Consider the following 14,218-nt stretch of genomic DNA (forward strand, 5'->3'; position numbering starts at 1 on the left):
ACCTTTCAGCTACCCTCAGGATACAAAAGCCAGACTCAAAATTATCCAAATACTACAAGAAATTGAAAGACACACAACACTAAACCAGTTTCCAATTTATAGAAGCATGAGTGCAAGTCTATTTGGTGTATGCCTCAATTTGAGCACTTTCCTAAAGCTTGACTTGTGTTGGCAATCTTAAGCTGCTGTAAGTCTTGCATTACAAAGTTATACTGATTTAATCTTTTAAGACCACTTGCATTCCTCCCTAAGAACCAAAACAGCTCATTTTAACAATAAAAATAACCAGCTCTAATGACAGGAACAGCCACTGTTGAGCTTTCTGCCACCACCTCCTGCCTCTCACTGCCTCTGTGCCAGCCCCTGCACAGCCAGCTAAGCTCCCAGTGAGATCCCTCAGGGACCTAACCCTGTAGAAAACAAGTTCTGCAGGTGAAAAGCTTTCTGTGACACCTCCTGTGGGTTTAACTCCCTGAATGAGCTCACCATGAGCCAGCTGAGTGTCTCCTGTCAGGCCAAGAGCAGAGGTGTCACTGCCTGGCAGCAGTGAAGAGGGGAAAAAGACTCTCCTTGTGCTAACAGCCTTCCATTGGCTCAGCCCAAGGAAAGGACATGGAATTCAAGTTGGGAAGTTCACAATGTTCACCACTTTTATTACCCTGTCATGCACTTGCTGGCTACTGCTGACCTCATAAATGATTTAACTGAAAATATCATAGTAACTCTAAGGTTTTTAAGTAATGAATTTGATATTCCAGCTACTTGAAAAGCCTCTTTTATTTAAGGCAGTAGTAAACTAAGATTTAAACAATGTTCTTCAAATACCTCTAAGCAAATACTTAACCTCCTAGGTTTCAGTTCTTTCACAACAACATTTGTTAAATAAATTACAGAGGTCATTTCCATGGCTCAGAAGAATTTGACTAATATGATAAATATTCTTGGAGAACTTAATTTTATTTTTTTAAGAAATGCAATAAGTAGAACATGACTTTTATGGATGTCACTATCTTTGGTCTACATCCAAATACAGGTTAAAAATAGTAAGAACAGAGTTATATTAAACCAAGAAAGTACAAGGTGTTTTGATGCAAGATTTAGTTTACATAAAATAGAAAAATACTTTTTCCAGCAGCTGTAAATTCAAACAGCTAAGAGAGAACCACCAGAAAAACTGCTCCCCATCTTAAGAAGACATTGAGGAGCTGGTATTTATGTACTACACAAGAAACTGAGTCCAGCAAAATTGAGGTATCATTCTTAGTAGCAAACAGTCACAAACATGAGCATACGAATAAAAATTACAGATAAATAAAAATTTTGGTTAATCCAGGATTTAAATTGGTTACTAGTTATATTAGCCTCTAATTTCGAGTGCAGACACAAGGACACAACCAGAATAACATCCATTTTTTTCTTACCATGTTCAAGGTATAACTATTTGACATACCCGAATTCTTAAGAAATCCAGAAAAAGAAATTTAAAAGGCAAAGGATTCTGATTATACCTTTAAATCACTAGTGTATGAAAGCAACTTTTTGAAATGGTTTCCTTTTTCTTACTGAGGCATCCCAGAATCCATCCATTTACATTTATTTGCAGACCAAGTGCACACTAAGACTTCACAAATTCCCTCTCCCTTCTCAATTATGCCAACTATCATTGCACCATCAAGCACTTTCACTCCAGAACAAAAAAATATAGTTGTCTTTTTCACAACAGCAACCATCATCTCCCAACATTCCAAAAGAAAAGACAAATACATGAGACAATAGCTTTGCTGCAAGTCATCAGCATACAAGAACTGTAAAGTAGCAGCACCAGTCACGCCAAACACCTGGTGCTGCAGGCTGAAAATAATAACACCAGCAAGAAAATTCTCCAGGGTATTTTTTGTTATTATCTTAGATACCATCTTGTATTTCCTATCAAAATATCGAGTTCATGTATGGCATTTAAGTGTATATATAATTAACAGTTCCATGAACAGCCAGGTCTCCTTTAAACAGAGTTGGTTATAGACTTTTCAGGTGTTACTTCTCAAGCTGTAGCTAATTACAGCTGAGCACTCTGCCAAAGCAGCAGCTGACTCTTTAGTAAAGTAGTAATTGTAACGTGAAAATCACAGTTCTACATGCTTCCTGTTTTTTAGTCATGGCTACTATTCCAAAGGCAAACCACACCCCCCACCCCTCCCCAAATATACTAACATCTGGCATTTAACAGAAAAACCAGCGATAAACAACCAAGGAACAAAGTAAAAAAAAATGATCCAGAACAAAAACTGAAACCTGCTCTGGCCACTTGTTTGGTACCACAACAAAAATTAAATAAAATTCAGTTCAGAAAATGTTTGTGACTTGTATTCCAGGCCTGCCTTACTTCATACTATTAAAAAATTTTGCTCTACAACCAAAATTAATCAAAGTTCCTACTTACTATTAAAAACTCAAGAACAATCTATGTCTCACAAAACTTAATTAGCGACTGTAAGTTTCTGGACAGGCAACCCTATTTTGACATACTGGGGCAAATACAAAAAATAACCAAATAAAAGCTGTGACTTTATACACAGATTACCATATCTGAGAGTGTTGTCTGGCATATTAACCATCACATTGTTTCATGCCAAACATTCTAGTTAGAATGCAAGTGGCAGCACACCCGTATTAGTATTCTCTTTGTAAACCATGGTAGCAATTCACATAAATACGAGGAGCGATGGAAAACTTTAAGGGAAAAAGGGGAAGTAAGACAAGGCAACTGGCTGCCCTTGTAATCTGCAATCAACTTCAAGAGCTACTTCAGGTCATGAGAAATTTCAAGATGATAACTCTTTTACAGTTCTCTTCCCACGGTCAGAAAAAGTACCACGTGGAAAAGAAATACTCCATGAAAAAACTACTGTTTCACTAGCTTTTATGCTAACTTGCACGTAAGCCAAACAATGTAAAAGGGTATCAATCACTGTCCTATTTAGACGTCTTTTCAAAGTCATGCGAAAAGTTGTAAGAATGTTCAACCAACATATATCAGCTGTCTCACGTACTGTTTTTGGATATTGATATCTGCAATCCCTTTACCGGATCTGGCATCATTGTCCAAGCTCAGATGACTCAGATATAAACAATGTGAAGGCATAGTTTGTTTTCATGTTTAAAGTCACAAGTGGTCTCCTGCAACAATAACAGGAAGAGCTGTAGGGATCGATACGCAAGATTACTAACAGGGGCTTTTCTCGTCCTACCCAACAACACGCACGTGCAACTTTCTTAGCCAGGTAACACATGCCACTCTTACCAGATCTCTGTGAAGCACCCAGTTTGCATGGAGGTAATGGATTCCATCGAGGATCTGGTAGAGTAGGGATTTAACCATAGATCTTGGCAACTGCATGGGCTTTTTATTTGCTTTTGAGGCACGGTGAAACTTGATAATATGCTAGAAATAAAACAAGTAGAAACATGAAGAAAGTTAGGTGATAAATAGGTGAAAAGGTTGGGTGTTTCAGGATATTTTAACTATTTACACTAAATAATGGAATGAAATACAAAGTTTGTTGAACTTTGGAATTAAAGTAATAATGATGCACTCACAATTCTCTTAAATTGTTTTTATTCTCTGAATTGCTTCAAAGAACAGCTGTGAAGTTTTTGTGAATATATAAATACTGGCTACTTACCTCCAGTAAAGGGTCTTAGACATTCTCCTTCCTCCCTCCTCCCTATATGGCATCCTCTTACCCTTGGCAGCTAGAGCAGAACCTTTCAAACCAGGAGTATCTACCAGTAGGAGGACCACAATCTATGCCTTCACACATACTTTCCCTCCTTCTCTTCAAAAACACCCAGGCTAGCCTACTTGCAACTACTATTCCCCCCAAAATCAGAATCCCAGTAGATCAGATAAAGATTTGAAGGATGGGAAGGTGTAACTCCAAAAACCCCACACCACATTTGGGTGAGATCATGTTCAAACATCTAAAATTGGTTGTCTTCTTGCTTCCAAGTTATGGCTGCATACTTCAGTGACAATGACAAGCTGGTGGCTCTTGGATTACAGAAGTCAGTCTACCCACTAGGGGACAAACATCACTTGAAAACATAGAATGCAGTAAAGGACCCCAGCCTTAGTTGAAGAAATGGAAAAAAAAAAAACAAAAAACCCACATTGAAAGATTACTGAGAGACCATGAAATAGCCATAAACTAATTCTAAGATCAATGTGGAGATGATGGGTTAGGTTTGGTTTTGCTACACTGTACAAGAAATAAACTTAAGTCAGGCTATTCTACCTTTTCAATCCTCAGCTAAGCAGGGCTATGCAAGGCACAAATCCAATCTTAATACATGGTGATTCAGAAAATGACTAAATATGTTCATTTGGATGGAGAAAAAAAAAATCTCCTTTTTGAAGGCAATTCAATGAAGCGCCTCAAATAACAAAATTGTTTCAATTATGTGTCTTTTGAAAGGTGAAAATGATAGTTTCCATTTTTACTGAAAACAATACAAAATGCTAGAGTAGGACTATTAATTGCCCTATTTTTAAAATAGGATTTGTCTAGCTCAAGATCATCTCCTTTCCCAGGTTGAAGAGGTAGCCAAAGGCTGTGCTTTAATTAGACCACTGTTCCCTCATCCATCATCCCCACTCCCCACCCAGTTTGTCACTACTGCTCCCAATGAAAATGGTAAAAAGTTAATGTTTACTCATGGTAAATGCTACCTCTGGCTGTCACCAGTACTTTAGCCACTGTCAAATTGTACTTAGCAAAAGTGTAAACAGTAGTGTTTAAAGAGAAATAAAGGCAGAAAATGCCAAATAAATCTAAACAGTCTGCTTACTCCCTATCAACAACATTCCCACAGAGATTCCACTACTAAATGTACAATATTTATGGCTTTGTACTAAAAAGCAGTAGAAATTTACAAGATTGTCAGTTTTTAATATACTCATGAGGATCAATAAGCTCTTAGTACCTGATACTTTAGTTGTGCAATCACTCTGGAAAATGTAATGAAATGCTTTAAGGGATTATTTCCTTGGAAAATTTTTTCCTGTCATGTCACAAAAAGATTTTGTCTCATAACTTCACTAGGAGTCCCTAACACTACACAATGCTCACCGGATTGTGACCTTGATTTATAATGTAGTAATGATACCATAACCTCACAAATTAGTATATTTATTAATACAGGAGATGAAAAAATACAGAGGAACCAACAGGCAAAGGTCATACACAGAGGCCCATAAATCCAGTCCTGCCCTTTTTCAAGGTGCATGTAATCATTAGAAGGGATTTCAACACCCATCTAAAAAACAGCTACTACCCATACGAAACATTAGTCCTTAGGCACAGAGAAAATGAAGCAGTCTCATGAGACATAATGGGGCACAATTAACCACAGATGTATTGAGGAGGAACAACACAAGCAGCTCTGCCTCTGGCTCTGCCTCAGCTGCTCTGGTACCCCTGGAGATCGGGAGTGAAACAGCACCAGGTTGATGCCATTGGATTTCTGTCCCTGCCCTCCCATGTGGCTCCCAGCTAGAAAGGCTAAGGAAGCAAGCTTCTTTCTTGAAAGGGTCATTGAATTGCAGAAGCAAATTAAAACAGATAGTTTTGCTCGAAGCAAGCAATATCACCACTAGGTAAAATCCAATTTCCTGTAAAAGCAAATAATACCTGTTGTTGCCAGCTTACTCTATGGAAGTTTATATCCAAAAGATTGCAACCATCACAGTTTAGAGAATTGAACAAAACCTAAAAATATACTGCAGGGCCAAGGAGTATAGGAAAAGCTAGATTTTCCCCATGACATTGGAATGAACCCACAGTGTTTGTGACCTAGCTGTTTGTGACCTACCAAGTGCTAGCTGTCTAAAAAAAAGTAGTTAATCCAATTTCTTGTAAGCAACTAGCCATATGAAGAAAGAACAACACACCTATCAAACAAAAAACAGCAATTTTAATGGCAGTGTCCATCTAAGAAATAAAGAGCAAACAGTTGCTGTTGCTGAACACCATCTCTTCCACTGGAGGCAGCAAGCTTAAACTCTCTTTTATTACTTTCTATTTTCAGAAATGTATCTATATGGCCATACCACTCTTGTGGGAAATTATACCTCAGATTAAACAAGCAAAAAAATAGGTAAGAGCATCAAATCAGAAAACAACAGGCCAAACGTTTTGGTGACCTGGCAGATCAGGTGCACAGAAAGCTTCAAAACAAAAGATGTCACAGCAGTACAACAATGCTAAAGGAACTTTTAAACTTTAACAATTACGCTGATTTCAGCTATGGCAGGGAGATGTGCTCCTTCCATGTCAAAATATTTGATATTTAAGAGTCTAAATCCAAGACCTCAGGGGTAGAAACAGGTACAGGTACCAACACAAACTAGGATGATGCTCTTTATACATAAGTGCACTGTGCAAGTGGAAGAATCACTCTCCACTAGCTTCACTGTCTGACGAGTCCCAAAGTGCAGCTTCAAGTACAGCATGTAACAGGCAGAACCTTCAACCTAATAAAGGCATGGAATAATTTACTGCAATTACAGCCTGCATTTCCCGTTTCCCAGAAAACTGACCTAACCAACAGGCTTCTAAACAACACTTCTCCCATTCAATAAATCTTTTTGCTGAATAGCACGAAATTAGGATTGTTATGTGAGTTAAGAGTATAAATCTGAACCGTGACAGGTATGAAGCACATTGTGCCTCTCTCTCTAGGAAGCATGAGGTGCACTTGGACACTGCAGTTTCTTAACCTTTAGGTATACTCAAGTTCTTTGATGAATCTTACCCCTAATGGATAATCATTAAGGACAAAACATAAGGACTTCCACAATGTAGGCAAGTCAGAGGCATGTTTGTAACAAGAAAATAAGCAGAGAGTGAAAAAGCTTCAGCATTCCCCATGTCTTTTTTCACTGCAACTCCTTAAAGATAACTCACATATCCTGACAGATCACGTGACAGAAAAGCTGGAAAACACCCAGACCCATTCAGCAAAATTAATGAGGGAAGTTACTGTCAGTCCACACTATACCAGTTGCATGTTACGGAACAGAAACCCATCCACAATGTTAAGCAGACATAAACTCATTTTAATTAGTTCATTAGAACACTGCAGATGCAAGCTCTCCCGATGTATTCTAAATCTTTCAAAATGAAAGAAGAACATGTCATGAGAGGTAAACGTAACTCCAAGCAATACTGAAATCTAGTCAGCAAAAGCAGCCATTTTCCCTTTCTGTGCATCCATATTTCCAGTTCCTAAATCTTAAAATTATGTTGCCACTGACTGGATCCCAAAAATGGTGTGAGCCAATTAGGTATTCACTATTAAATATAAATATAATAGAAAATTTTTTACATTGCTTGTACATATTTTGCTTTTAATTTAAATAAGACAGCAACTTTGCAGAAGTGATTTTAAGTCTTTATTCTAAATTAAATTAATACTTCACTGACCAACATTGGAAAGCAAGGAAGCTATAATTTTCTGCTTGCAATATCTGGGACTATTTTAAATATTTTACTTACTAACTGCTTATTCCCAGTTTTCAACTTCAAAAAATGTAATAAAATTGCAAAGAAAACTGAATTAACCACATTATTTCAATAAGACCATTTTAGCTATTGCAAAGACAAGACTATATAAATGATAAAAAATGAAGAGGAGAAACAGAGCTAGACATCTGGAAAAAAAATTATGAAACAATATTCAATCTAGAAGTTTGCCTGCCTTCTTCTGTGTTACCTAGTGCATTGAAATTGGTTTCAAAGATGAAACTGTGAGCAATTTCTAAATTCTCTACCACAAACAAAGCAAACATAATGCATAACAACACAGAGCAAATTCAAATCCCTAGGATTTACTCAACAGTTAAGTGAGCATTCAATAAGATCCTAATTTTAGTCTGCATCCAAGTCTGTCTGTTTGTATCATCCCATTCCCAATTCCAAGAACTGTTATTCAGTATGACAGAGGTTAAAACAAACAAATTAGACCTAGAAATTTCTCACAAAACTAGGAAGCCAGCTAACAGAGGGATTTTATGCATGTCTGACTAAATGATGTTACAGTGAGCTCCCACCTTAACATACATGAGATAATCCATAGACACAAGCCTCTAGACAAACCTGACTGCTGGAGTTCTACTGCTTAAGGCAATGCTTGCTGAAAATTACATGTATCCCCATCAAGCTGAAATGCAATCATGTATGAAAAACTAAGCACGCATTGTTTCTGTGATTTTCAAAAAGAGAAAGAAAAGACCCAATAAACCCAAATAACATTTGTTAGCTGTTCCAAAAATAAATCATAGTTTCATAAGCCTACATTTACAGCTCATTTCAGACATCAGAGTTTTAGAAACTAAGAAAATTTAGTCAATTTACTTATCACAAGTAAAATTAAATAATATCAAAACAGAAGTGGGTAGAAGTCCTTCTACAGTGATCACTTCAGCTTCCACTTTTGGAAACATTACAGCAATGAATATAAACTGTCCATTGAAAAAGGAGGGGAACAAAGCATGTTTGTTCCCTCTAAATGGTGCCAGTGCATGGCCATCATGAAATATCTTCTTTAAAATATAAGTAATCAAACTGCCTAATGAAATATCCCATTCCAAGTGACAAGAGGTGAAGATCTTTAGTGATAGTGAAAGGAACTTTAATACACCAACTTTTGCTAATGCCAGACTGCTTTAAATATCTAAGGTTTGAAAAGCAGAGCAGGCATAAACAGATCCCATATAATTTTCCTAGGTTTTTCATGGGTCTTTATAGGTCTTATAATATCTTTCAGCCCTAAATATTGCAAAATAACTCCATAAAATGTTAATAAAAATAATCAGAATACAGCTACCCTTTCAGTATGCATAAAAGTGAAATACACAGTACTCACACCATTCTGTTCACGTTCATTTTTCACACATTTATTTGCCTTTGTTTTGAGGCCTGCTCCTTCCTGTTGTTTCCTCCAATTCTCGTGCTTTGTGGTACAGAAAATGAGTCCGCATAAACTACCATCAACTACACACAAGCCTGGCCAAAAAAGCAAGTGTATGTTCTGAGAATATGACAAACAGCTATGGACAAGGAATGGCACTGCCCTCTGTAAGAAATTCAACCATCGCTTTGATGGTCAGAAAACCCCATCCATTTCACTTGGAAGGAATCAATCATGACATAAAGACCTATGCCAGCCCATTCTCTTCTGTCTTGATCTATATACAGTCTTCTTCCAGCCTATATTGCTGAAAGAGAAGACTGCATGAAAAATCACCAGGCATAATCACCTGAATTACACCAAAAGCATAGACATGACTTAGAAAATCAAGATACACTGTTACACTGAGAAAAGTATTTTTATGTATATAAAGATATTTCCCATCAATTAGCATGTGAATTATACTTATGATTAAGAGCTAAACTGAAGCCTGTTGAAGACCATATTTAAGGAATATGTTAAAACTCAGCTGTTAGACAAGATTCATGTGATTAAACAAATATGCAGGTTTATTGCACACATCAGTATGCAACACTCTCCAAATTTCATTTATCATAAAAGATCATTCAAAATGTTGTTATCTGAAATTAAGTTATTTATGTAGCCTGAGAGCATCAAGTACTAGAGCCAGGAAATTCACATGTATGAAAAGTATTTTTTCCTTTCCATTATTTGACGATTATTTTTAGGTACACATGACTATGCTAATAATCTCCACCCCGTATTTTTAAAAAGTGGAATGTACACATAACAAGTAATTCCTATAAAACAAAGCCAGCCTGCCCATATATTTTTATTATCAACAATAATTCAAGATTAATTTTACTCCACGTTTCTCAGTATTATTTACTGCTAAGCATTTAGTTGTTAGATATCTGGAATCATAGGAATCTAATAATAAGAGAGAAACATTCAACCAAACCTAAAAAATTCATAGATCATGGTTTAACTGGGTCTGGGATAGTGAATGTATCATCACATTCTGTATTATCAAATCATACTTAATTATTTATGTACTTACTTATTAAGAACCAGCCGTGGTTTTTTATTGCTATAAAACACATTTAACATATTTTACTATGATAAAAATCTCACCCTTTTCCAGAATGAGATCAAACCCATTCAGAAGCTTCTTATTTAAGTTACAACATGTATTCCCAGAAAAGAGGATCTTAAAAATTTGATGTCATACACACATACTAAATGAGTGTGAGAATTAACTATGTACCATAACTAGGAAAGGTATATAGATAATCTATCAATACAAAAAGTTTAAGAAAAATCATAACAAAAATATTACTTAGAATCAAAAATCCTGCTTAAATTATAGAGACTATGAAATTGAAGTAATTGAATGTGTGTTTATCTGTGGTACTAAAGACATGTGCTTTAGAAAATACTTTCAATACTAGAAATCTGCTGAAAAAAGGAACAAAAGAAAAGTTCTAAATATTGTAACCTCTAGAGTGGCTAAAAGTAAGTAGATTGATTAAAAAAATTTACCTCCAGGACAGATCTCATTTGTACCAAACTTTACTAAAATGGACTTTTAGGAATCATGATGCATTTAAAGCATTTGATACAAATTTGAATAACGTCTACAAATGTACTGGCTTTACACATGAAGTTCTGGACAGCAGTATACTTTCTAGAATTGTAAGACTAGGGTGATAAAGAATATCCATGAAAATTCAACAAAAAAGGAACTTATTCTTTTGCTGATAAGACAGCAGGAACTCTTTATTTAAAATAAATTTTTGACCTTTAACAATAGAAAGTTAACATCCCACAGCCTGAGAACTCAGTTCTCATTGGCTGAGACAAATAGCCAAGAAAAATCATAACATAATTGTGTATTACACTAAGAATTCTCATATTCAAAGGAAATTAGTTATAAATCAATTTGTCAAAATAATTCCTATATTCTTAGATATGCTCCATGGTAATCCCATGGTTTCAAATGGTTTTGTATAATGTAAATTGAGAGATAAGAAAAGAAAGTATCTTTGATAGGCTTAGCTATTAAAAATTATCACTATCTTTGTAGTCAAGGTCAGCATAATTGGTGTTCACCAATACTTGCCCAAAGTAATTCCAATTAGTATAACTTCTACATTCCTTGGTAAAGGTATCAGCAGAAGTTACAGAAAATTATTAAGTATGCACTATCTAAACACAAAATTTCAGATCTGAGCAGTTTCATTCTTGGGAATTAAATAAGAAGTAAAAAAAAAAACAAAAAAAACCCAGCTCTTGCTCTCTTGCTCACCATAGAAGAACTTTTTAATAAGTTTAATTAGCACCAACCCTTTAGAACAGGACATTTTTTTTCACTATTATAAAATTAATAGAATAAGATAGCATCTAATATAGCTTATTCATCTCTTGCCAAATGTTTCCAGTACAGAAGCTGAAAAATATAATGATTTTAATTAATCTAATGATTGAATGTGATGAGCATTTATTCTTCTGACTGAAGCCAATAGGAGTTACTAAAGCTGGGCAGCTTTGAACAGAAAGCTAGTTTCTACACTAGTCTCTGGAAATCTACATCTCTCTAACGACAGCACACTTTCAATTCCAAAATTTAAATCCTTATAAACTGATATATCCATGACAAATAGACTCATTTTGTCTTTATGTAGTTCTGGAGAAGCACATGGTGCTAAGCAATTTAAAAAAAAAAAAAAATGTGCTAAACCCCTACTAAAATTTCTACTCCAAAGAGTTGAAAGGGCACAAGCTGTAAAGCACAGGAAATGCAAAACACAACACAACACAGACAGAATGACAAGTGGTTGGTATCACTGAAATGCGTTACAAAATAAGTGGATTTTCAGGAGTTTTTTGAAGGAGGATAGTGAAGGATCTTTACGTACGTTAATTGGGAGGCTGTTCCATGTGTAGGAGGCAGCGTGGAAAAAGACACAAAGTTGGGAGTGAGCAAAACAGACAAAAGGGGAATTAAGAGCGATGCTTGGGAAGTGCTGACAGTAAAGGAAATGAGGACCAAGGTTAAGCCAGAACCAAGAGTGCCTTGAACATGGCCAACTTTATGCAAGGGAGGAAAAAATTCCTGGCAAAGGCTTAAGAAGCGAGGAAACATGGGCAACTATACAGGAAAGAAGAAATGATTTGTGCAGCATGTCCCATAGAAAAAAAAAAACCCAAAAGAGTTAGGAAATGGGAGACCAGTTCATATCATATACCTCATTGTAACAGACATTTCATTCTTAAATAATAGAAAATAATTAACTTCACTGAGATTATACCCAGCCATATGGGAGGAGTGGCAAGAACATCAAACTGCAGTAATTCTTCTTCTAAAGCTGTTAAATCATGTGAAAAATCACTATATAGTGTAAAAACCACACGCCCAAAGTAAAATTAAATGGAAAAGGTTAGGAAAAAAGGTGTTTTAAACACATGGCAATAAATGTAGCAGTAAAATGTGTTTGTTATGACTGTTCCATAAAATGGATAAACTCATTTAATGCACAAATAAATTCTGTCATACAGAGATTTAGCTGATGCACTTCTCTTTACCATCACTGCCACCAGTTTATGTGAAATACACAAACTCTCAGTGTCCACTGAACTTTGATGAAGAAAACTTGCAAAATACAAACCAAATAGCCCATAGGAGAAATAAAATTAAATATCTTTCAAGCTTTTGAACGGGAACAAATTACCACGATTTTACGTGTTCTGAGACAGAAGGGTCTTTTTGAATGGTCTAAATTTACTTCCATCCAATTAAAATTTTGTGTCATTTACAAGCTCAAGAGCGAAGTATGAAGAAATTGAGCAATTTGTCACTAACATTTGTAACAGCAACATCTATATTACTGAAGCCTTCAAAAGTAATACTAGAATTTATATTATCACTTCCTCTCCTAGCCAGTATTTTCAAAGGAACCATAAACATATTGGTTACACTTTGTGTTTGATATCCTTCAGGTTTAAACACAAATCCAGGTTAAAGTAATTCACATCAATAGATGTGGAGCTTGAACATTTTCGTCTAAATTCAAGTCACAATGTCACAACGTCACTGATGTCCTATCTCTACAAGAGACTAAACCAAACCGTATCAGATTTTGCTAGAAATTTAAAAACAGACATCTAAGTCTGTAATCCTCTTCCATGTAATGAGAGTCCATCAGTAGGCCGAATTAGCTTACTTATTATTTTATTTCCACTCATTGTCACAAATTGTCTGTTTAAAATATACATGATTGAATGGTAGTCACTTGCAATCACTCTCAGTGAGAGGACTCATCAAAGCAGTCCCTCTCCTTTTTTTCTTGTGTGTGTATGTGCAAAATGTCAGGAAAAAAGTATTAAAGACATTTCCAAACACAGTTTTAGAAGATTTCAATATAAGAATGCTTTCTTTAACTCAAATTGAAGCTTGCAGAAAAATCCTTTTCACTTGGAAAATCAATCTGACTAAAAAAAAAAAAAAAAAAATTCTACAAAGTCTTTGGCAGGCTTTAAAGTGTAAAAGTAACAGGATTATCAGTTAGACCATTAATTACAGAGCAAGAAATTAATGCAGCTCTTCCAACATGAAGGTATGTCACACATACACATCAGTTTGAACAAGCTCTTACTGCACAATGTCAAACATTCAGGGAAATCTGTACTTACCCACAAATCATGCTCAGCATAATCAAACAGCAGCCAAACCTTTCTGTCACTATGAGAAAGGAAAACCTTCTGCAATGCAATCACATTGGGGTGCTTCAACTCCCGTAAAAGCTGCAGAGAAACAGAGAAGCTCTCGTTACTTCTGTGCTTGTTAAGAAAAGCAAACACAGCAACAAAACCACCAAACAGATTAAATAGCAAACAAGTAATCTTAAAACAGACCCTGGAAGGAAAGACAGCATTGACTCAGCACATTATTTTCCAAACATCAAAATCAGGATATACACAGTCTCTGTGGCATGGGTTGCTGTTCTACCAGCACAGCTGCCCATCATTACCTACCCTGTCCCATCCCACCTATTCACCCTGCTTGCCATCAGCGTATGTCTTAAAAAAATGTTATTACACATAAGTATAACTGTTTTCTTATCAAAGGTGAATAACAGGAATTGAGAATGCCAGAATGAAGCGTGGGTAGGTGATCCAGTTCTTGATCACCACATAATTATTTTACTACCAATAATTTTCTTTTGCT

At 35.8% G+C, this 14,218-nt stretch overlaps 1 protein-coding gene across 2 annotated transcripts in view; it reads right to left on the reverse strand.

Annotated features, from left to right (window-relative positions):
- CDK19 (cyclin dependent kinase 19) overlaps positions 1-14,218 on the reverse strand; it is a 121,208-nt gene that overhangs the window by 60,260 nt on the left and 46,730 nt on the right. For both annotated transcript variants that reach the window (XM_056487836.1, XM_056487837.1), the window contains 2 exons: positions 13,684-13,794; positions 3,302-3,442 (listed from right to left, as the gene is read on the reverse strand). In XM_056487836.1, coding sequence (XP_056343811.1) covers positions 3,302-3,442; positions 13,684-13,794 — 252 coding nt within the window. The remainder of the gene's footprint in view (positions 1-3,301; positions 3,443-13,683; positions 13,795-14,218) is intronic.

This window comes from Oenanthe melanoleuca, chromosome 3 (assembly GCF_029582105.1).
Source record: "Oenanthe melanoleuca isolate GR-GAL-2019-014 chromosome 3, OMel1.0, whole genome shotgun sequence".
Lineage (NCBI taxonomy): Eukaryota > Metazoa > Chordata > Aves > Passeriformes > Muscicapidae > Oenanthe > Oenanthe melanoleuca.